General features: G+C 28.2%; 2 protein-coding genes across 2 annotated transcripts; one reads left to right on the top strand and one right to left on the bottom strand.

The window, feature by feature from the left end:
• The first annotated feature begins 7184 nt into the window (after window positions 1-7184).
• On the top strand, window positions 7185-9970 carry LOC119683093 (arrestin domain-containing protein 17-like). The gene is made up of 4 exons (XM_038096699.1): window positions 7185-7375; window positions 8314-8526; window positions 8821-9663; window positions 9735-9970. Exons 1-4 carry the CDS (start codon window positions 7264-7266, stop codon window positions 9923-9925), a joined length of 1359 nt encoding a protein of 452 aa, XP_037952627.1. The 5' UTR covers window positions 7185-7263; the 3' UTR covers window positions 9926-9970.
• Window positions 9971-13498: 3528 nt separating this feature from the next.
• Window positions 13499-17375, bottom strand: LOC119685331 (arrestin domain-containing protein 17-like). The gene is made up of 4 exons (XM_038099580.1): window positions 17267-17375; window positions 14713-15065; window positions 14097-14661; window positions 13499-13708 (listed from the first exon to the last, which is right to left on the bottom strand). The coding sequence occupies exons 1-4, from the start codon at window positions 17373-17375 to the stop codon at window positions 13593-13595; spliced, it is 1143 nt and encodes a 380-aa protein (XP_037955508.1). The 3' UTR covers window positions 13499-13592.
• Window positions 17376-20004: the final 2629 nt, after the last annotated feature.

The raw sequence follows: 20004 nt of genomic DNA, 5'->3' as shown, positions 1-20004 counted from the left end.
TAGTGCTTATTTTATTTGTTCTTTTGTGACATGATTACAAAAGAAAAGGCCTTCTAATGAATACCTATACTACATAACAGACACAATTAACTTCAATTGAAATTATCTGTTGCATAGTTAGCATTTAATATCTGATCACTATCGTATATCTAACATAATACATACAGGTTTAGAAAACTTAAAAGTGTATATAATTTTATTGTCAGAAGTGACTTTTTATATATGTATGTGTATCCCCATTTGTATCTGGGGAATTTTAAAAGTTGATTATCATAACTATAAAAGATGGCAATCAGTAGTTTTATTAGCTTTAGTGGATTTCAGGTATGTGAATTATTATTTTATAATAACAGTTACATTTTTTCTCTATATTCAAATTTAAGAATCTGCCCTACTTTCAAAATATTATCCTGGTTTTTTTAAAGTCAACTTTCATTTAAATTTATTTCATAAAAAATGTCACTTTTTCGTTATCTCAACTTTATTTTTCGCTTAAAATTTATCTTTCGCATAGTTACGCATTTGAAATGTCCCCTAACTTAAGCCTACGTTTTAACGAAATTAAGGCCATTTTCCTTAATTTCGTTCCAACTTTAACACTGAATTTTGTATGGAGAAAACAACTTAATTTCGCTGAAACAAAAATGAAACTAAGATTTTTGCGAAATTAAGGTGTGTCTGAACATAGTATTAAAACTGAGTTTTGTATGGAAAAAAAACTTCATTTCTCTGAAACGAAGATGAAATTAAGATTTATGCGAAATTAAGGTGTGTCTGAACATAGTATTAAAATTGAGTTTTGTATGGAAAAAAAACTTAATTTCTCTGAAACGAAGATGAAATTAAGATTTTTGCGAAATTAAGGTGTGTCTGAACATAGTATATAATAAAATTCGAATCTAAAATTAAAGATAATGTAATAAATATTTATATTTACATAGAATTATTTGCCTGAAATTAAAATTTTATTTTAAATTTTATTGTCATATATAATCCCAAACAATGTAAGAATCAACAAATATTGATCAAAGGTTGGTTACTCTGGTTTTGAGTTATAATCCATGCGTAAGCTTTTATAAGAGCACGTATGAAGCAATAATATCACTCAAATTGTGAGCTTTTATAAAATGTAAAAGATAACTCAAATAAAAAATTGATCAAGTTTAAAAGTATTTTAAAAATGCTGCTACCTTCGCAGCTTTTCTGGTGCCTTAATACTTTGCTGGTTATTTTGTACGACAAAATTGTTAAAAATTCTGAAATTTCTACAAAAATTTCTTTGAATTTTTGCTTGGTTGGTCGAGTTGAGTAAAAAAAAGTAAATGTGAACGGACGAATTATTTCAAATAATATCGCCAGCCAGCACCAGATTGTTAATGAATGACACAAGCTAATGTATTGAATTATTTGTATTTAGTATAAGAAATCATTAGTTAAGTATATTTTTACAGTCTCATACTAATAAGAAATGTAAACAAAATGACAATTCAGAAATTGTTATAATTATTTTTAATTGGCAGGCGGTCAGTCGTTTGTTTACAAAAACTGTGCCGTCGCCTAAATTATTAGAAAAATACTTTTATAACAATTTATAGTGGCAATTTAAATGTTAAACATTGAGTGGGTTTCTTTGAGTTGAGTGTTTTCATGCACATTTTTGTATTACGGCAAATGAGACATAAACATTTATTTATACTCAATTCTTTTGGTGTACACTGCACATACGCATACATTTTTTTTTATATTTTATATTTTTCCTTTTAAAGCTTTCATAGCAAGAGATCTTTGTGAATATTAACCGAATTAAATTATTATCTCTCTACATCATTTACGTTGCGCACATCTGTTACTCTGAAGCAATTCACTTTGCAAATACACTGTATGCGCGTTAAGTGATTCAAGCAACTAATGTACACGGCTTTGCAGTGTGTAGCTACAGTTGTTATAAAAATACAAAGCTCCGCCTTCTTTAAAGCGCCAAGAAACCACTTGTTGCTGTATGGGCCGTTCATGGAAGCATGTCTTGCTGTCGTCTTATGCTTGCCTGGTATTTTGTTGGGATTGTAAATTTTGTTTTCACTATCATGGCTGGCACAGGCTGGTGCTTCTGCAAATTTGGTATGTAGTTCCTCCATATGTGTGACTTTTTTTGCTTACCTAGCAAGCAAGTAGGTTTTTTGTCGGCAAGCTTCAGAAAGCTTGTACTTGGAGAGCAAAGGTAGGGTTCAATAACAAAAAACATATTAAATAATTAAATATTTATTGTATTAAATACAATTTTTCATTGTATGTAATTAAAAATATTTCAATTATTATTTACAATTAATGGAAGCGTATGTATCTATACTAGTAGTCTAGGTATACTATGAGAGAACTATTTGTTATTATAATGACGTATTATTGTTAATAATAAATAAATTTTTTCAATATATCAATTAATAGTTACAAGTAGACCATACGTCATCATTTCTTTATTTTGTCAAGAAAGATAATGATAGATATTTATGGATAGCGTATAACTAGAATAGAGTCAGATCTTATGATGAATAGCAAGAACTTTACTTAAACACTTGAAGCAAATGTAATAAACTGGTGATAGGGAATAGTTCAGAAAAGAAAATTATTTACTTCTGTAGAGTTTCCCTTAACTCATTTGAGAAATGAGTTATATGAACTATAACACGCCATTAACATAGTTAGGCGCATAAAAATACAACGGCTTCGCGGGCTTTGTTATGTAGTGTTCATAGGAAGAAGTTCTTCAGCCAAAGAGATGTAGAAAACTCGGTAAAGGATGCACACATTTTCAGTAGAAGGATCGGGTGCTCAACAAATGGAGCCACTGATTGAGCTGCCTGCTGAAGGTCACTAAACGCGACTCACGTGTTTAATGGCCAATTTAGTAAGTAAATTTATTTATTTATTTATTTTGTTTAAAACTAGTGTCCAATTCGTCCAACAATCGGTACTGCGGTCAAAAGTGTCTTATTGTCTCAAATTCACTTTTTATTACACAAACCCCTTTAAAGCGATTATTTTATTTATTTTTATTTAGTATTTATTTTTTAAAGGGTATTACCTCAAATTTTTTGATATAAAAAAGCTGTTCATATGATTTTTATATTTTTATTCATGTAGTCCAATTCTATATAAAGTGACGAACGTTTTGAAGTTTGACTTTGTTTTTAATTTTTGAGTTGTTACGTCGAAACTATTTTAAAGTCGGTTTTGTTTTTTAGGAATTTTAACTTTTATTTTAATCGTTGTTTTTAATATATTTTTATTTGCTAAAATATGTATAGAAATATACTAAAAATAATGATTGAAATAAAAATTATAATTCTTAAAAAAACAGAACCGACTTTGAAGTTTTGAAGTTTCTTAACTTCTTCATAAGAGTATGATAATTGACAATCATGATCTCACAATCAATGAATTAGGATTATTTAGAATAGAGTATAGTATAGAACTATGTTTTGTAGAAACTACCTACTTTAAGTTGAAAAACACTATATAAATAATAATAGAAAAAAACAAAAGCTTCTTTTAATATAAAAAGTTTACAATAATAACCTTTAAATAATATGTAAAGAAAATAAATTAAATATAGAAAATTAAATTCTTGAAACTTATCATATGGGATTCAGTGTAAGAGAATGTTGCTATATTATACATTATATAGTACGTGCAATTATTTCCGGCTCCATCTCTCTTATAGGATCAGGAAATTAATACGACATCTCTAGAACAAAAAATTCAGCCAAACATTTCTCTGTTGATTTAAAAATATTATAAAAATATTAAAACATATATGTTATACATACCTATATAATATAACATAAATAAGATAATGAGTGCGTTTGAACCACTAATACATTGCATCATTGAAGGAAACAAAGTATGGCAGGACTCAAATTAAATCTGCGTATTTCGATATAAAATATTTTATGCATCTAAGAAGTATATGTAAAATCGTTTCATAAATTAAATTATTTGGCAACTAAAAAATCAGTACAACCCTGAACCGAACTATACAAATTTTAAATATTTTACAGCTTTTATCATACGAAGCAAATGTTAGTAGGTTTGTACGATCAAAGGAGCTCCTTTCAGAAAACCTGATCACGAAATATATGACTGTTTTTAAAATTAATTCAGAAATATTATTTTCACTTAAATTTTTTTATACCATAAAAGCAAATTTTTGTTTTAAATATAAAAATCTATAATATTTGTTATTTTGAATCAATTTTTGAAATAACGATCTCATTACGGTTCATTACGGATGTCATAAGATCGGTTGTGATCTTAAAGAGAAACAACTCTCCATTTGAACCATTTTAATAAGTTATTTAGTGTTTTTTCATTAGTTCCAAATGAAGAGATACGGAATATATTCTATTTATATATCTTTTTAGTTTATAACAAACGTATGTTCCTAATCTAAAAAAAAGTTATGCTTCTAATTTTAGAACCTTCAAAGGACAACAAAATCAAAATACTGGGCGTTCAAATTTGTAGGAGTTTTATTTATGAACGTCCAGTTTGATAATAATTTGATTAGATGTTATAAAGCTATTTTCATCAAAACTGCTGCGATAAATTTTAATTCACTTATGAGTCATTATCGTCAACGCTTTCATTTTCTCCCAATAATACAATTAAAACAAATTATTATATACTGGTAATAAGATAATATTTTATTAAATTGTAGTTTCCAACATAAATATTTACTTTTAGTGACATTTGTAAAAACTTTATTATTATAAGAAAATATAGGAGTAACCCGCTATAAAACGCATTTTGCAGTCGCTAAAAAAAGTAAACTAAACTAAACTGAACATATTAAACGATTATTAATTTTATTATTTCTTATTTCAAGACTGTAGACCTAACTCAGTTCATTAAAAACAAACCAGAAGTACGGTATCAATTTGTAACATTTGCAAGGTAAGTAGATAAGATAGCTGGATATTTAATGTCACTTCGTGGCAGTCACAATATGCAGATATCATTATTACTAGGTAGTTCTTGAGCTTGTCCAGCTAAATGTGTATCGCAATTGATTTGTTTGGATCACATCAAGTATTTGGAATCGATTCATGAATTTCCTATCAGTGAATATTAAATATTTTGTTTACAATAAAGAATTCTTCTTCACAAGCTGGTGAGCTATATTGCAACAGTTAAATGCTTTATGATGAGGTTTCTAGACAAGTGTTACTTTGATCATACGAACCAACTAACATATAAAATTTTTGCAGCGTTAAACGACTTTTAATTTTTTGGTTAAAGATTGGTTCAATTTTATAGCTGTTTATCTATGGGAATATATTATAATGTAAACGTTTTTATATAGATATCTGAGATATAGCACATTACTCAACAGCATGGAGCAAAAATCGTGGGAAAGTTTCATATCGAAAAATTCAAATTGATTTTGAGTTCATAGGCATCAGCATTACTTTATTCCTTTTAAAATTAAAATTCATCAGTAAGTCAAATACAAAGCTATCTAATGCTTTCATTTTGTTATTTTTTTTTAATATACATATTAAATTTGTAGAAATGTTAGTTCTGGAGATGACCCCTTTTATATAAGAGAGTGCTCGATAGCAGGGGATTACTACTATAAACTTGCACTCTATTATTATAAGGAGGTGTTTATTGTAGAAGTGGCTCTATGGCAATTGAAGAGCCATAGATATATTAGTAAAACGCTAGAATGATTGCATTGTTCTTGAAGGACATTGCGTTAATGAATACAATCAAATTTATTTTCAAAATTTTTTAGCCAATATGTTATTGTTGCTCATTAAATTTTTTCAAAAAATTTCTTTAATATCTCTCCTTTACTAGAGTCCTTATATTTTTCAATAACTAAATATGCCATTTAACATGACATTTGTTACCAATTATTGTCCAGTTTCCACTTAATGAAGTTCATACGTGACATTAATTTCGTTCCTTAATTTCCTTTTCAATCATATGCTTATGGTTAATATTTTATAACATTTAATATATAATATAGTATAGTATATTTATTTATATATTTATTTATATATATATATATATTATATTATATATTATATATTATTATATGTTCATATATTATTATATTGATGAAGTTTAAATGAAGACTAAAGATTAGTGCGTAATGTGTCCTCTTTTACAAAAACAAAATCACAACAGTATGTTTCTACCTGTAAATATTTTGTTTGAATTTGTTCAAATTTAAATACGACGATTGTGGCGTTAGGCAAAAATTATTTCATTAGTAAAACAGTCTGTCTGTAGTCGATTTAACGATTTTCAAACGTAATCCTGCATTTTTAATCCTACAATTTCTCGATTGTATCGATTAAATTACAATTCACACAAACGAAAATATAAGTGAAAAACAGTTGACGAATTGTTCGTTTGCATTAACGAAACATGAACTAACCTTAACCATTTGCGGTAATCATTTCTTCGGGGGTGTTGTTGAGACTACAGTGCAGGTAATCGAGACTACAAACCAAAAACTATTGATGGTGGTTTTTTATTTGTAATATAAGCGGTATTTATCTGGGTACCTATGAAAACATTTTATTGTTAAGTTTGTGTTTTTCTTAAATACAGTCGTCTAACGTCGGTGAGAAGTGTTTAAACATAAAATAAGGATCAAATGAACAATAGAATCTAAGGAAAATACATGTAAGTAAATAGGTTCCATTAAACTAGATAAATACCTGCATAGCAAGGTGCATAAATCTGTGTAAGTACTGTGATTTTTAATAGTAAATTTAGTATTTAAACGGAATTCAAGCAGTTATATATTAAATATATTTAAACAGTAGTAGAAATAGTTACAGTGCGACTATCAAGCTGAAGTCTTAGCTCTGAAAATAGGATTGATTCATTAAAAGTGTTGTTATGAAGAAATTTTCAATACAAAAATATAATTAAATTATTTTATTTTTTTCAATAAATTACTTGTCACCTACAATTAAATAAATAAGACATAAATTCGCTATCATTGAAAGTGAAAATCCAATTTGGCGCGTACGCAGGTCAAATATTTCATTGATAAGATAAAATGTGAAAACTATTATCAAACAAAAGATTACCAACTAAAGCTAATCAAATCGCTTTAATAGCAAAAACATTAATAAAAATTTGTTAGTAAACGGAGGACAGTTACAGTGTCAAGTGTACGTTCCGGAAAACAAATAAAAATTATAAAATTTAATTAGCAAGAATTGAAAATAAAATTAAATTAAAATGGGTATGCTATGTGATGTACGACTGGATGAGGAACGCGGCTCTTATCAGCCGGGACAAATGATATCAGGACGAGTTGTGATAAAACTGCAGGAGCGCGTGCTAATGAAAGGTACTTCAATAGTTGTAAATTTAAACAATACAAGTGTGACTCATTGATTGATCAAAGATATTAAATGTTGATTAATAAATTTTATTTCTGATAATAATGCTTCGAAGGTATAAATATTTTGATATGAAACAAATGAATCATATCGGCAAAGTGCTACTATATATTTATATTTGACTGATCGAGTGATAAGAAGATAATTGTTTAAACATTATTTGATAAGAATTAAATATAATTTTTTAAAGATTGAAGTTCAAATAGAAGTACATTGTAATATAACTTAAGACAGCTTAAGTATGTTTATACTAACGCATATCTTCTCAAATTATCGTATAAGTTGTTACATTTAATTTTTTTCATCTGTTTTTTTTTAATTAATTATAATTAATTAAAGTGTTTGATACTTTAAGTGGTGTAAGATTAGTGTTTTAATCGTTTATTGTTGTGATGACTAATAAATCCAAAACCTAACTTAAGCAATTGATAAATTATACGCTTTATTAGTAAGTCTTTTGCATATTACTTGATTACTACAATTATGTTATAACTTCTGTCACTGTTTTTAATTAAATTTTTAATTAAGTTAAATACCTTAAATTTGATTAAGCATTTACTTCTTACACACTTATATCTTTTTAAAACAAAAAAAAATATTAAAAAAAATAATTATTAAAAATGTTTAATTTTATCTTAAAAATATTGATAATCGATATGAAAATTATTGTATTTCATTTTTCAATTAGTGAAAATACAAGTTTGTTTTTATCCGGAATAGCGGGGCTATTATTAAATAAAAAAATATTACACTAACTTAGAACTTTAAAATTATAATATATAAATATTGTTATTGTATTTAGAATCCATGATTTTGTAAACTAACCGTAAATTTTTATATGATTAACATTACATATACTAAATAATACATATTTATTGTTTTTTAGCTTTAGCCTTAAAAATCTCCGGATTTGCGGCCACAAAATGGGAGAAACCTGCAAAACAAAAGAATCAGAAACAAAATAAAAAGCAAAACAAAAAACAAAATAAAATGGCACCAGGAACTGAACAACCTCAAGTAGTAATAAAACCTGGTGATGTCTATGCAAATCGCGACGATTATTTGTCTACAATGAATTACTTTATCGGATCTGAAGCAGGTAAGTGAGTAAAAAAAATATTAATATAAGGTATCTAAATATCTTGATCAGATTCAATTAAACAAGTAAATTCGTCAATTTCTGATCTAAATTCTTATGTTAATACTAATTACAACCATGGGCATACACATATAGGGGCAGGGGGGATAAATTCAAATATAAGTTTAAGACTCAATTAATTCTATACATATTTTGTAAAATAGTTCACATGCAATTTAACGAAATACAGAATTTTTCTTAATTTTTCATCATCTCACATATTCAAAAAATTGATTCATTTCGTATTCCTTTCAGCACTACCAAAAGTCATTGAAGTAGGTACGTATTGCTACACTTTTGCTGTATGTTTGCCGGAAAAGTGTCCAGCAAACTTCGAGAGCACAATCGGGCACATACGTTATGAGTTGGAAATTTTCATTGATTATCCAGAACACAAATACACTTGTTATTCACGCAGTCTGTTTGTGCAAAACGTAGTCGACCTACGCACAGACCCTACCCTAAATGCCGCTTCAGATGTACAACAAATTGAGAAGAAATCATTCATGCAATTCTGGCACACTCCTTTGGAAATGCACTTGAATTTACCACAAACTGGTTACGTGCCTGGAGAGGGTATACCAGTGCAAGTCAGAATACAAAACAATGAACTTTTAACACTTACCGAACTAGTGTATAAATTAAATTTAATCGGTACTTATGTGGGTGCCTTTAAGAAGAAAACCGAAATCAAAGTCATACGCACCACTCTTTTAAAGACAGTGCACAATCTCTTCGGACAAAATGGTACCGTGGTGCAGCACATGCAGCTGTTGCATGTACCTGCTACAACGCCTACTACCGAATTAGCACAATGCAGATGCATACAAATTGCCTATGAAGTAGAAGTTACGGTGAATTCGACCAAAAAGAAACGCTGGCTGTGTGCGGCAATACCAATTAAAATCGGTACTATATCCTTGCAAAATCAAATGAAGTTGCTGCCAAGTGATGTGACAGGCAGCTCCACTGCCCTAAATGCTACACGTTCACTTGAGGATTTGACTGCGCCGACAAGTAATTTGTATCCTCGTTTGCCCACTGCACCAGCTTTGGAGGAGAGTAATGCTGATTTAGGTGCTTCTATGGCTTCACTGGGTGAGTGTGGTTGCAGAAATTTAATTTATGAACTTTTGTTCCATTCTTAATATTTCATTTCAATTTTTCAGCTTCTTGTTTAAAGGAAGCAGAGTACATGGGTAAAATAAATTTTAACAAGCAAACTTCGCACACCATGGCCGGTGACAAGGCGGATTTTAAGCCGCGTTATTTATACTATGATCCGGCAAATGGACAATCCCAAGAACAGCAGATAACATCAACAACAAATGAAAACCCCAATTTTGAACAAAAATTTTAAGAAAGCTTTAATTTTGTAGTTAAAAATAATTAATTTATTAATTTAAATTAATTTTTTAATTATCATAAGTATTATATACGTGTATAAGTTAACATATTTACTCACATACAAAATGTGTAGGCATCGTTTAATTATTTTAAATATATGTATTTAAAATGAATTATTTTGTTAGTATCTATATATGTACATTAATTATTATTAAAAAATGTGTTAAAATATTATATTTAAATATATTATTATTGAGATTATCTACACAGTTTAATTCTAATTAGTGTGTTTAATGTTTTAATAAGAGTTGTCATATATTCATATATATATATGAATATATATAATATATATAAATATATATATATATATAATATATATATATATATATTATGTTTGTGAAGATTTCAAGCATATATTTTCTGTCCTTCTGTCTATTTCGGTTCAAATTAGTTATTAGCTTTTGAGCTATTTGAGTGAAATATTGCACCCATATCCTTCGAGAGTGGACTTTGATCATTTTATGAAATCGTCCAGATCGGACGACTGTATTAGTTCATATGATAGTTATAGGATACAATTGGGTGTGAGCTTGGATGTGATAGAATATTCTTATATTTTTATAAGTTTTATAAGTATGTAGAATATTTTATTCATATCAGTTCAGATTTGGATATAGCTACCATATAAGCTGCCATCTAAACCAGTTTTGTTTTAAAAATTTTTTTATTTTCTGATGTATATACTTCAAATTTGAAAATTAAATATAACCTGAATGTTAGCTGACTAATAAAAACATGATTGGTTGGTTTAGATTCAGATATAGCTCGCATATGTATAAGCCAACGATTTATGTTTTTCTAATTAAGAATTTCGGTATTTGCTATAGAAGAGAATATGCGTGCTAAAAATTAAATCAATCGGACTGGACATGGAGCATATAAATTGATACTTCAGATTCATCTTATTCTATGAAAAACTTTTTTATGTATTAAAGCATTTATCTAAATTTGACTCTTTGGTAGATGCAACTGCTAACATGATAACATAACTGCTATCAACTTTAATACTTACTTAGTTGGCCATTACAGACGTGAGTCGTCCTTGGCCTGAATCCAACACCCTTCTAGTCAATGCACCTAACGCCTTTTGATCACTGTTGGTAATTGTCCAAGCTTCTGTGCCATATAGCAGAACAGGTCTGATAAGAGACTTGTAGACCGTGATTTTTGTTTGTCGAGTGAGAGCTTTTTTCTCAACTGCCTACTTAGTCCGAAGTATCTGTTGACACGAGTGATTCTTCGTTGTATTACTAGGCTTATGTCATTATTAGTGTTTCACTGGTTCCCAAATAAACAAAGTCTTTCACAACTTCGAAAATAAAAATGAAAATAAAAATATGGATGTTGCAGATATGTGGGGTTTTAACAGATCAGTGCCACAAAACTACGTTTTTGTGATTTTGGTGTTGTGAATTGAAAACCAAGCCACCAAATGATCCAGGATCATATTTATATGGATAGTTATTTAATACGGTGAAATCAACATCCATCAAAACATGATGTTAGCAGATGTTTGCAACTCATTGAATAGTACTTCAAAAAGATTCAGTATCAGAAACTGATCCAGAAGCTGTTCCATGGATTCTGTGTCCTGTTTTATATCTGAAAGCAATTCTCATTTATATTGAAATAAAGATATCATCGAAATCCGAAACATGTATGTATTATACATTGTGACCGAAAAGTTTCCGGAAATAAATAAATAAAACGCAAAATTCTTAATCTTCATCAATATTTATTTTATCTCCTTCAAAATATGCTCCATTAGAAGCGATACACAAATGCCAACGTTTCTTCCAATCATCAAAACATTTTTTATAGGCGCTTTCCGGTATGGCTTTGAGTTCCCTCTGCGAATTCTGTTTTACGTCTTCTATGGATTCAAAACGCGTTCCTCTGAGTGGTAATTTGAGGTTGGGAAACAGGAAAAAGTCACACGGTGCAAGATCAGGTGAATACGGTGGCTGTTCGATGGTATTTATTGAATGTTTGGCCTTAAAATCGTTGATAATGTTGAACAAATTGAGGTGAATCGGAACAAGCCGGGCGTTGACACGTCGCATACACAAATTGTCCACCAAAATCAAACGAGCCATCTCACGACCGATGCCTAGCTCTCGTGCTATCTCTCTAACACTCACATGAGGATTTTTGAACACGATTTCCTTTGCCTTTTCAATGTTTTCGTCGGTGGTAGAGGTCGAAGGTCGTCCAGAACGCGGCATGTCTTCGACGGTCGTACGACAGTCCTGAAAGGCTTTGTACCACTCATAAACTTGAGTTTTCGATAAAACTGATTCCCCATAAGCCTTTTGTAGCATTCGCAACGATTCTGCACACGAAATTTCGTTCGAAAAACAAAATTTGATGCAAACTCTTTGTTCAATATTTTTTTCCATTGTTTTTTTCGCAACGCACTACTGAGGTGAACTGGTTTCAACAGCTGCCGTAAACGAACTGTCCGACAGATCGCGCTCATTTTTGGCATAGTAATTAAGGACAGTGCTGCCAAACTACATAAACTTAAAATATCGAAAAATATACAGCGCGCGAATTTTAAATGAGAATTTCCGAAAGCTTTTCGGTCACAATGTATTAATATTTCCTTTAAGAACATACAACTGAATATGTACTATATTCAGTTTGTAGAATATTGCTCCAGAATTAATTTCTATAAATTCTGCACCAATAGTTTTGAGAATTCTTCTTTTATGTTAAGTTGGTAATACTTTAACTTACAATAACTCCTTTATTGTACTTTTAGTCATCTATGATTTTATATACAAAAATAAAAACCATATTCTTAGAAGTTTAATACAACTTATTATTTGAAAATAAAATTTAATTATATGAATATTCACAATAAATGTATTACATACTTATAATAACATTATTTATAATATATGTATAAATTATTTGTACTTAGTATTGAGGTAGATTGTTCTATGTAAAATGTATTTGAACACAAATTTGTGTATGCATTTATTATTTATTATTTATAAGGGCAAAATTCTCCATATCATATGATCGTCGATCACCATATTTTTTGTGATTTTAAAATGTAAGTTAAAAAATTGAAAGAAATAACAAATATGGCGTTCGATGATCATATGATCATTTGCAAAACATAGCCCTAAGTCTCTTTGTTTTTAGTGAGAATTGCAAATAAAAACGATGGCATTTAATTTGTAATTAAATAGGTTTTACTTCACTTGTGTGTGGTAAGTACGGGTCTAGTACTTACTTCTAGTTGTTTTTCAAAAGCCCGCTATTATATAAAGGATATTAATAATGACAACAACTAAATAGTGTTTCATTGCAAATTTTTGACAGATGAAAAGATAAAAATTTCATTAAATTTTAATTATCTCAATGTACTTTCAAAATTCATTTAGTCCTTACTGTATATAATTGAAAATGCTTTGATTTAAACAGTCAACAAAATAAATAACTACATTAATTAGACTAAATTCAAGTCCAATTAGGTTAGGACCTGTAAGAAACAAAATAAAGCTGGTAGTACATCAGTGTAGGATAGTACTGTCATTCTTTCGCCACTATATAAATAAGCACATACATAGTATATGATATATTCGGGACAGTTGTGGTCCAATTTATTATTAAGTTTTTAAAAGGGGGGCACTTGATGAGTCCTCAGATAATGGCGCAGGTGGTTTAGAAATATTTGATTGCTTCGGTCCATTAATTTTATTTGTTTGCTCAAAAGAGGGTGGTTCTGGAATGAAGAGATATAATTATAGTATAATTTTTTTTAACTTAATTAAAATTGAATAAGTCTATGTTTAAAAATAAGTTGAAAAGTTATACGTTGCAATTTCTGTTTTCAGTAATAGGAAAGTTATTGCATATTGTATACATATGTCTTAAAACATTAAGGCACCGGAGATTTACAAATTGTAAGTCCTAGTAAAATGTCATATTATTCCATATGATATCATTTTAATAATAACGAAATTAGATATTATAATAGTGATAATAAGAGTTATTAAAAATTAATATGTTGACAAACAATATATAACAATTGATTTTTAGTATAATGTTTATATTTTTATACCCGTATCTATGCGAATTTAATTTTTACTTTTAATATATTATTTACTCACCATAAGAATCATAGCTTGGTGGTAGATCTGATGTATACGGTGTTGATGTGTCTAACGATGGCGCAGTGGGCAAAGCCATTGCAGTCGCATTGGCGCGATTACTTGCATTTTGTCTCAATGGTACAGTGCCAATAATAATTGGCACTTCTATTTCTGCAACCTTATGACATACACCGGCTTTAATAAAAACTTTCAAAAAATATGCTATAGTAATAATGCCCTCATCATTTTTAGTGGGTGGCACTTTCGGTACCAGTATACTACCCTCTATAACTTGTTTCTGTTGGCGATAGCATGTAAACTCTTTTTCAGCTTTTGCAACAGTATTCTTAAGTGAACGTATGAGATATTCTGGCGTATGAGATATAAAAGTATAAACTTGGTGTAATTCCAGTGCTATACCATATATATCATAGCTATTTTCTCGATTGTTAAGTTCAAGTTCATATTGAATTTCTTGGTCAGGTACATAGCCACTAAATGGCAATGTGAGAGTTGATATAAGTGGTCCTGAAGTGAACTTCCAGCAGCAAAAATATTTTATGCTTTCAGCTTTTAAAGGTATCTAAAAATATGAAATATGAAAAAAATCTTTATTGTTTCATCTTTTATATACCAAAGCATCTGGACAAAAATTTAAATCCATTGGCTTTCGCACAAAAATTCGTTCTGTGTAAACAATGTCGGGATGATTTTGTCGCTCAATCGTTAAAGAAACTTCATATGTTATATGTCCGAATTTTTCAACGCAAGATGACCCACATATTGTTGGTAATGCTTCGGAAAAGGTGTACGTATGTAAACCTGCTGGCAGTACGTTAGCTCGAAGTAGTCTTTTAGTTGAAATTGCATAATTTTCAGTGGCGCGAAATTGTTCAAGATAATATTCAGTTTTATTATATCTTATTTTGCGTGATCTACGTTCTTCAAAAAACACTGTAGATGCACCTTTGAACGATATGTAGACTTCTGAAGGGGAATACACATAATACATAATTTAATTGCTGCTCCTTAAAAACTTATTAAGGATTTGAAATGAATAGGTTTGTTTAAAAATTAACTTTATTAAATCTGATTTAAGATGAAATATTTTATAACAATGAAAATGATCGTTTTTAGCATTTATTTATAGAATAAAAATATATTCTAATAGTAAACTAATATTTTAAATAAAATCAATTAAAATAATATGTATTTTATATCAGTCAAATTCTTTAGAAGATACTTTAAAATAGATTCTATCACAACACTTCAATAATTTCCAAACCTCAGTAGATGCATAAATTCTTCTCATCTTAAGCGATCAAAATCGGATATTATTCACATTTGCCGGAAGTACACAGATATTCTAAAATTTCACTACAGTTTTATTGTAAAATGAAGAACAGACTTCAAAAAAAAAGGCGAACTCGATGAAACTTTAAAGAAATATGTATAAGTTATTTCATATTATTTTATCTATTATTTTTTTTAAAATGTCAAAAATACCTAAAGACGCTAGACTGCTTTAAAACTAAGACTTAGAAGACAACTGTTTATCCAAATGGCACACGGTAAATAATTCTGTTCTGAATCTGATCTTCTGAATCTATAAATAATAATATATTTGAAAAAGTAGGCAGATTAAATAGACTATCACCACATATTCATACTGTAAATATGGAATGAATATATGAATATGAATATACAATCAAATTACAATGTAATCCAAATCACTTTGCTTTACTGAAATCATTTATTATATATCATAGTGCTATTTAATACATTTGTATAAGGTTGTCTTCAAGTTTTAAACTAAAAATGACCTGCACAGGAAAAATAATCAATTGAACTGTATTATTTTACTTCAGGATCTGCGCAGCTCTTTATATAAAATTTTGCAAGATATTTATATTTTGTACTAGTAAGAAATAATATACATTTTATATATATTAAAAAATTAATAAAATTATTTTTAAAAGTTGTGGATATATGTAATATATCACCATTAATACTCTGCAATTATATAGTATTAAATTTCTTGTTTGTTTAATTCATTCTGACATATTCTTTTGTTCTATTATCAGTTTATATCTATATTATTCTCATCATTTTAGGTTCGAATATAACATCAAGCCTTACATTTTGACTTTTTAAAAATAATTATAAAAAAATTTGCTTGAAAATTGCTTGGAATTTGGTTCGGTTTATATTGTATGTAAAATAAATTGGCTAAAAACAAATATCAATGTGTTTTATTTAAAATTATTATAAGTATATTTAATATTAATAATAAAAACCTATAAATAAAAATTATATAGTAATTTTTTTTGTAATGGAAAAATAAAATTTTCTACTCTTCCCTCGTAACAAATTTGACTAGGCGTAATTCCTACACGTGATGAGTTCAATGAACGTGATTAAAAAATTATTGTCTTGTGTATACTCTAGAGAGATAGTAGTTAAAGTTTGAGTAGCCATTACTCAAGGTAACAGATTTATTTATGAGGTTAGCATTTTGTTTATTACAGAAGTACCATAATAAGCATTTCTATCGACTATACAGTATATAGCGCGCATTTGAGTCACTCTCAATTGGCTAAAAATATTGGTTTGTTATGATAAACAAATGCGAGTACTCATTGCTTCGTATATATGTATGAATACGACTTTATTATCTTTTTATATTTTTGTTTTGATGTCTAAGATTAGAAACTATTTTATTGGGCTAGTCCATAAATAACGCAGAAAGCAACAAGTGAGATATATAAGAAAAATTTAATATAAACATCAAAATATGGAAATTTATGAATTCTAAATAAATATGTCACGCTTTTTTATTTAAATTAGATATTGAACTCTTTTGCCAAAATACATTTTTTTGTTGTCTATAAGTTTTTCAGTTATAATATGTAGTTGTAAATAATATTCAATTTTTTGTAAATTATTGAAAAATCTTAATTTTTTAATAATAATAATATTGTTGGATCGGTTGAGGAAACCTGGAACTCTGTTGCATATTTTTTTATTCAGCCATACTTCGCTGGTTGTTTTTTGTTAATTATTTTAAATAAAATTATAATTTTAAAATTTATCTACATACACGTAACATATGTACTTTTACAAACATTATTATTTTGTTCATATTTATATGGTATCAAAATCTATTAAAAACTAATATAATTACTTACCTGCAACGAATTCGTCATTTTCGGTATGTAAGTCAACACGACCATACACCGTTTCTCCACTATAATATATTGGTTCTGGGCGATCGAAACCAAAAACGCAAGTAGTCATTTTTTTCCGAATTAGGTATATTTACTATATCTAATTTTTCCACTTTTTTGTTTCTATTTTATCTTTAATATCTATATATTATCATTTACTTTCCGAAACACTTTCTGTAACTAAAAATATGTAAACTTAAATACTTTCAATTTAATTATAATTTCATAATTTTAAACAAATTTCTAGAAATCTTCTTATAACAGAAAAAAGCGTGTCCAACCCACTTCAGTATTTTTAAACTAATGGAATGATAATATGTTGTTTAGACTCTCAAAATTTGGAGAAGGGCGAAAGCGCTGTGGATAACCAACATAAACATGTGTAAGATTATTACTACGAGTACAACAACAACAAAGATAAATATTTTATTACCTCTTATATATGAAAGCACAAAAAAGCTTTCATATATGCCAAACAAACTGACGTCATCAACGCATTTTGGGCGCAATTTGAAGTTGTGTTTTGTTTTGCTTAATAAAATAGAGTTGTCAAGTCCAGATAAATGTTAATGTTGTGTTAAGCGTTGTATTGTGTGTTATTCATAACTAAAGACATAAAGTTTATGGAGATGTTCTCTTATAAGAAAATTATAGTCACCCAATCAAATAGTATTAAATATAACCAAATAAAAAGGTTGTTAGTGGAATAGATTACTGGAATCTGTTCGAGAAGAATACGGCAAGTCTCGCCGTAATACTGGATTCGCTCGAGAGTTTTGTTTGTAATTTAAGCTGTCAAAAATTTCAGTATAACCAAAAAATTTATACGATAAATGTTAGATATATCATAGTTATGACTATTACAGATCGGAATGCGGTAAATGACATTCATACTGTCGCATTTAGGCACTTGCTCATTTATATTAATGAGTGAACGTTCACATTATATTGAGCTCATATATGCAGCTTCACTTTATAATATATCACACAAAACAAATGAATAAGTAAGTGATATGTTAAATCATTTCTATACATCGATCTATCATAATATAAGCATATTTGCGAAATATCTTGTACAATGAAATGCTGATGGTTGGATTGTTTTGTGTAATTACACAAATTATAGTTTTCAACAACAATGTTTAGTAATTTCAGTTATACTACTTGTTTGTTTACTGTATTAGATTTAGAAAAACTATTATTGAACTTCACTAGATAAATAATTTACTAGATAGATAATTTAGATAAATTCAAAATGTTCAGAGAGCTTTTTGGGTGTTCTTTAAAAATAAGTGGCAAACGTACAATTAATTAAAATACACATGGGCTTCCGGAGAGATAAACTTTGCAGTAAAAATATATTAGCATAAGTACTTTACATATATATCTCCGTATATTATTGGAAATACTATACATTAGATGTAAAAGCAGAAGAGAAATAATTTGAAATAGAAAAGTTTGTTGTTAATAAATTTTTTTTGTGATTGCTCCAACATTTTTGTGCTTTTTGCATTAAAAATAATTATTTAATTATATTCTAAACTCAAAGTTCAAAGAGAAGCAAATTGTGTCTGTTAGTAATTAGAAATATTTATTTTATTTGCAAAAATATTTCAATATGTTTTTATAAGTTTTTTATATCTGAAAAATTATGAAATATTTTATTTTAGTTAAGGATTTTTGTATTTCAATAATATAACTTCTTCTTTTAGCATTTCAGTTTTAATTGTAAGCAAAGAAAGTATGTTTCAACATTGACTTAAAAGCGTTAGTCCTATTTCATATTTAAACACAATTTTTCAATATTATTCCTATAATAAATATTGTACATCAGAATGTTCATTATCTTGTAACGTAATGTAATATAAAAAACTTCTTTTTCAGAATAGTAATATGAGGACAATGCTGAACGTTCTTCTTGATTTAGAATGAATTGTTCCATTGTTTTAGCAAAATTAATAGAAGATTAGTCCCAAAAGATCAGGTGGTGAATGCAAAATATAATCTGGGAGTTTTACAACGATTGTAGAACAAAATACGAAGAGTCCAACCAAAATAACGAGAAAGACACAGTTGTTTGTTGTTGTTCAAAAATACGCCTTAGCTTGAACCCATTATACTTATAAATTATTCACCAAAAAAAGCCATCATTGTAATCGATAATTCACCATAAGGGGAATACCTTATTTGATTCTGGTTATTCCTTAAAGGAAATCGTTTTGATAGCATCCGGGTCATCTAAAAGGCTTTGACTGTTATACTTAATGACTCAGAGAATTAATAAACACTTTACATTTGCTTTCAGATTGGTCTAACAGAGCTTGGGACAAACTTCGTAGAGCTTCACATTGCAAAACTCATTTTTATTAATCTAATTGTAAGGTAATTTTTTTAACAAAACAGATGTTTTGTAAAGTAACTTTACTTTATTAGAATAAATTGAAATCTTCAGATATGTATGTAGAAAAATAGTGATAATCATTCCTCATGAAAATCAATATTCTTCTTAAAATGGATTGCATAAAATAAATGTTAAAAAAAGACAGATGTAAACATAAAGTAAATACTAAATGCTGAGTGCCCAAAAAAAACTTTAACAATATGAGAGGCAACCTATTAAAGTTAAAAATATATATAAAAAAATATATATAAAAAAATATATATAAAAAAATATAAATAAAAATTATTTCAAAAATATC

This window comes from Teleopsis dalmanni, chromosome 2, assembly GCF_002237135.1.
Source record: "Teleopsis dalmanni isolate 2A chromosome 2, ASM223713v2, whole genome shotgun sequence".
NCBI classification, from domain to species: Eukaryota; Metazoa; Arthropoda; class Insecta; order Diptera; family Diopsidae; genus Teleopsis; species Teleopsis dalmanni.
The sequence above is the reverse complement of the archived record's forward strand: the minus strand, read 5'-3'. Positions and strand labels throughout refer to the sequence as shown.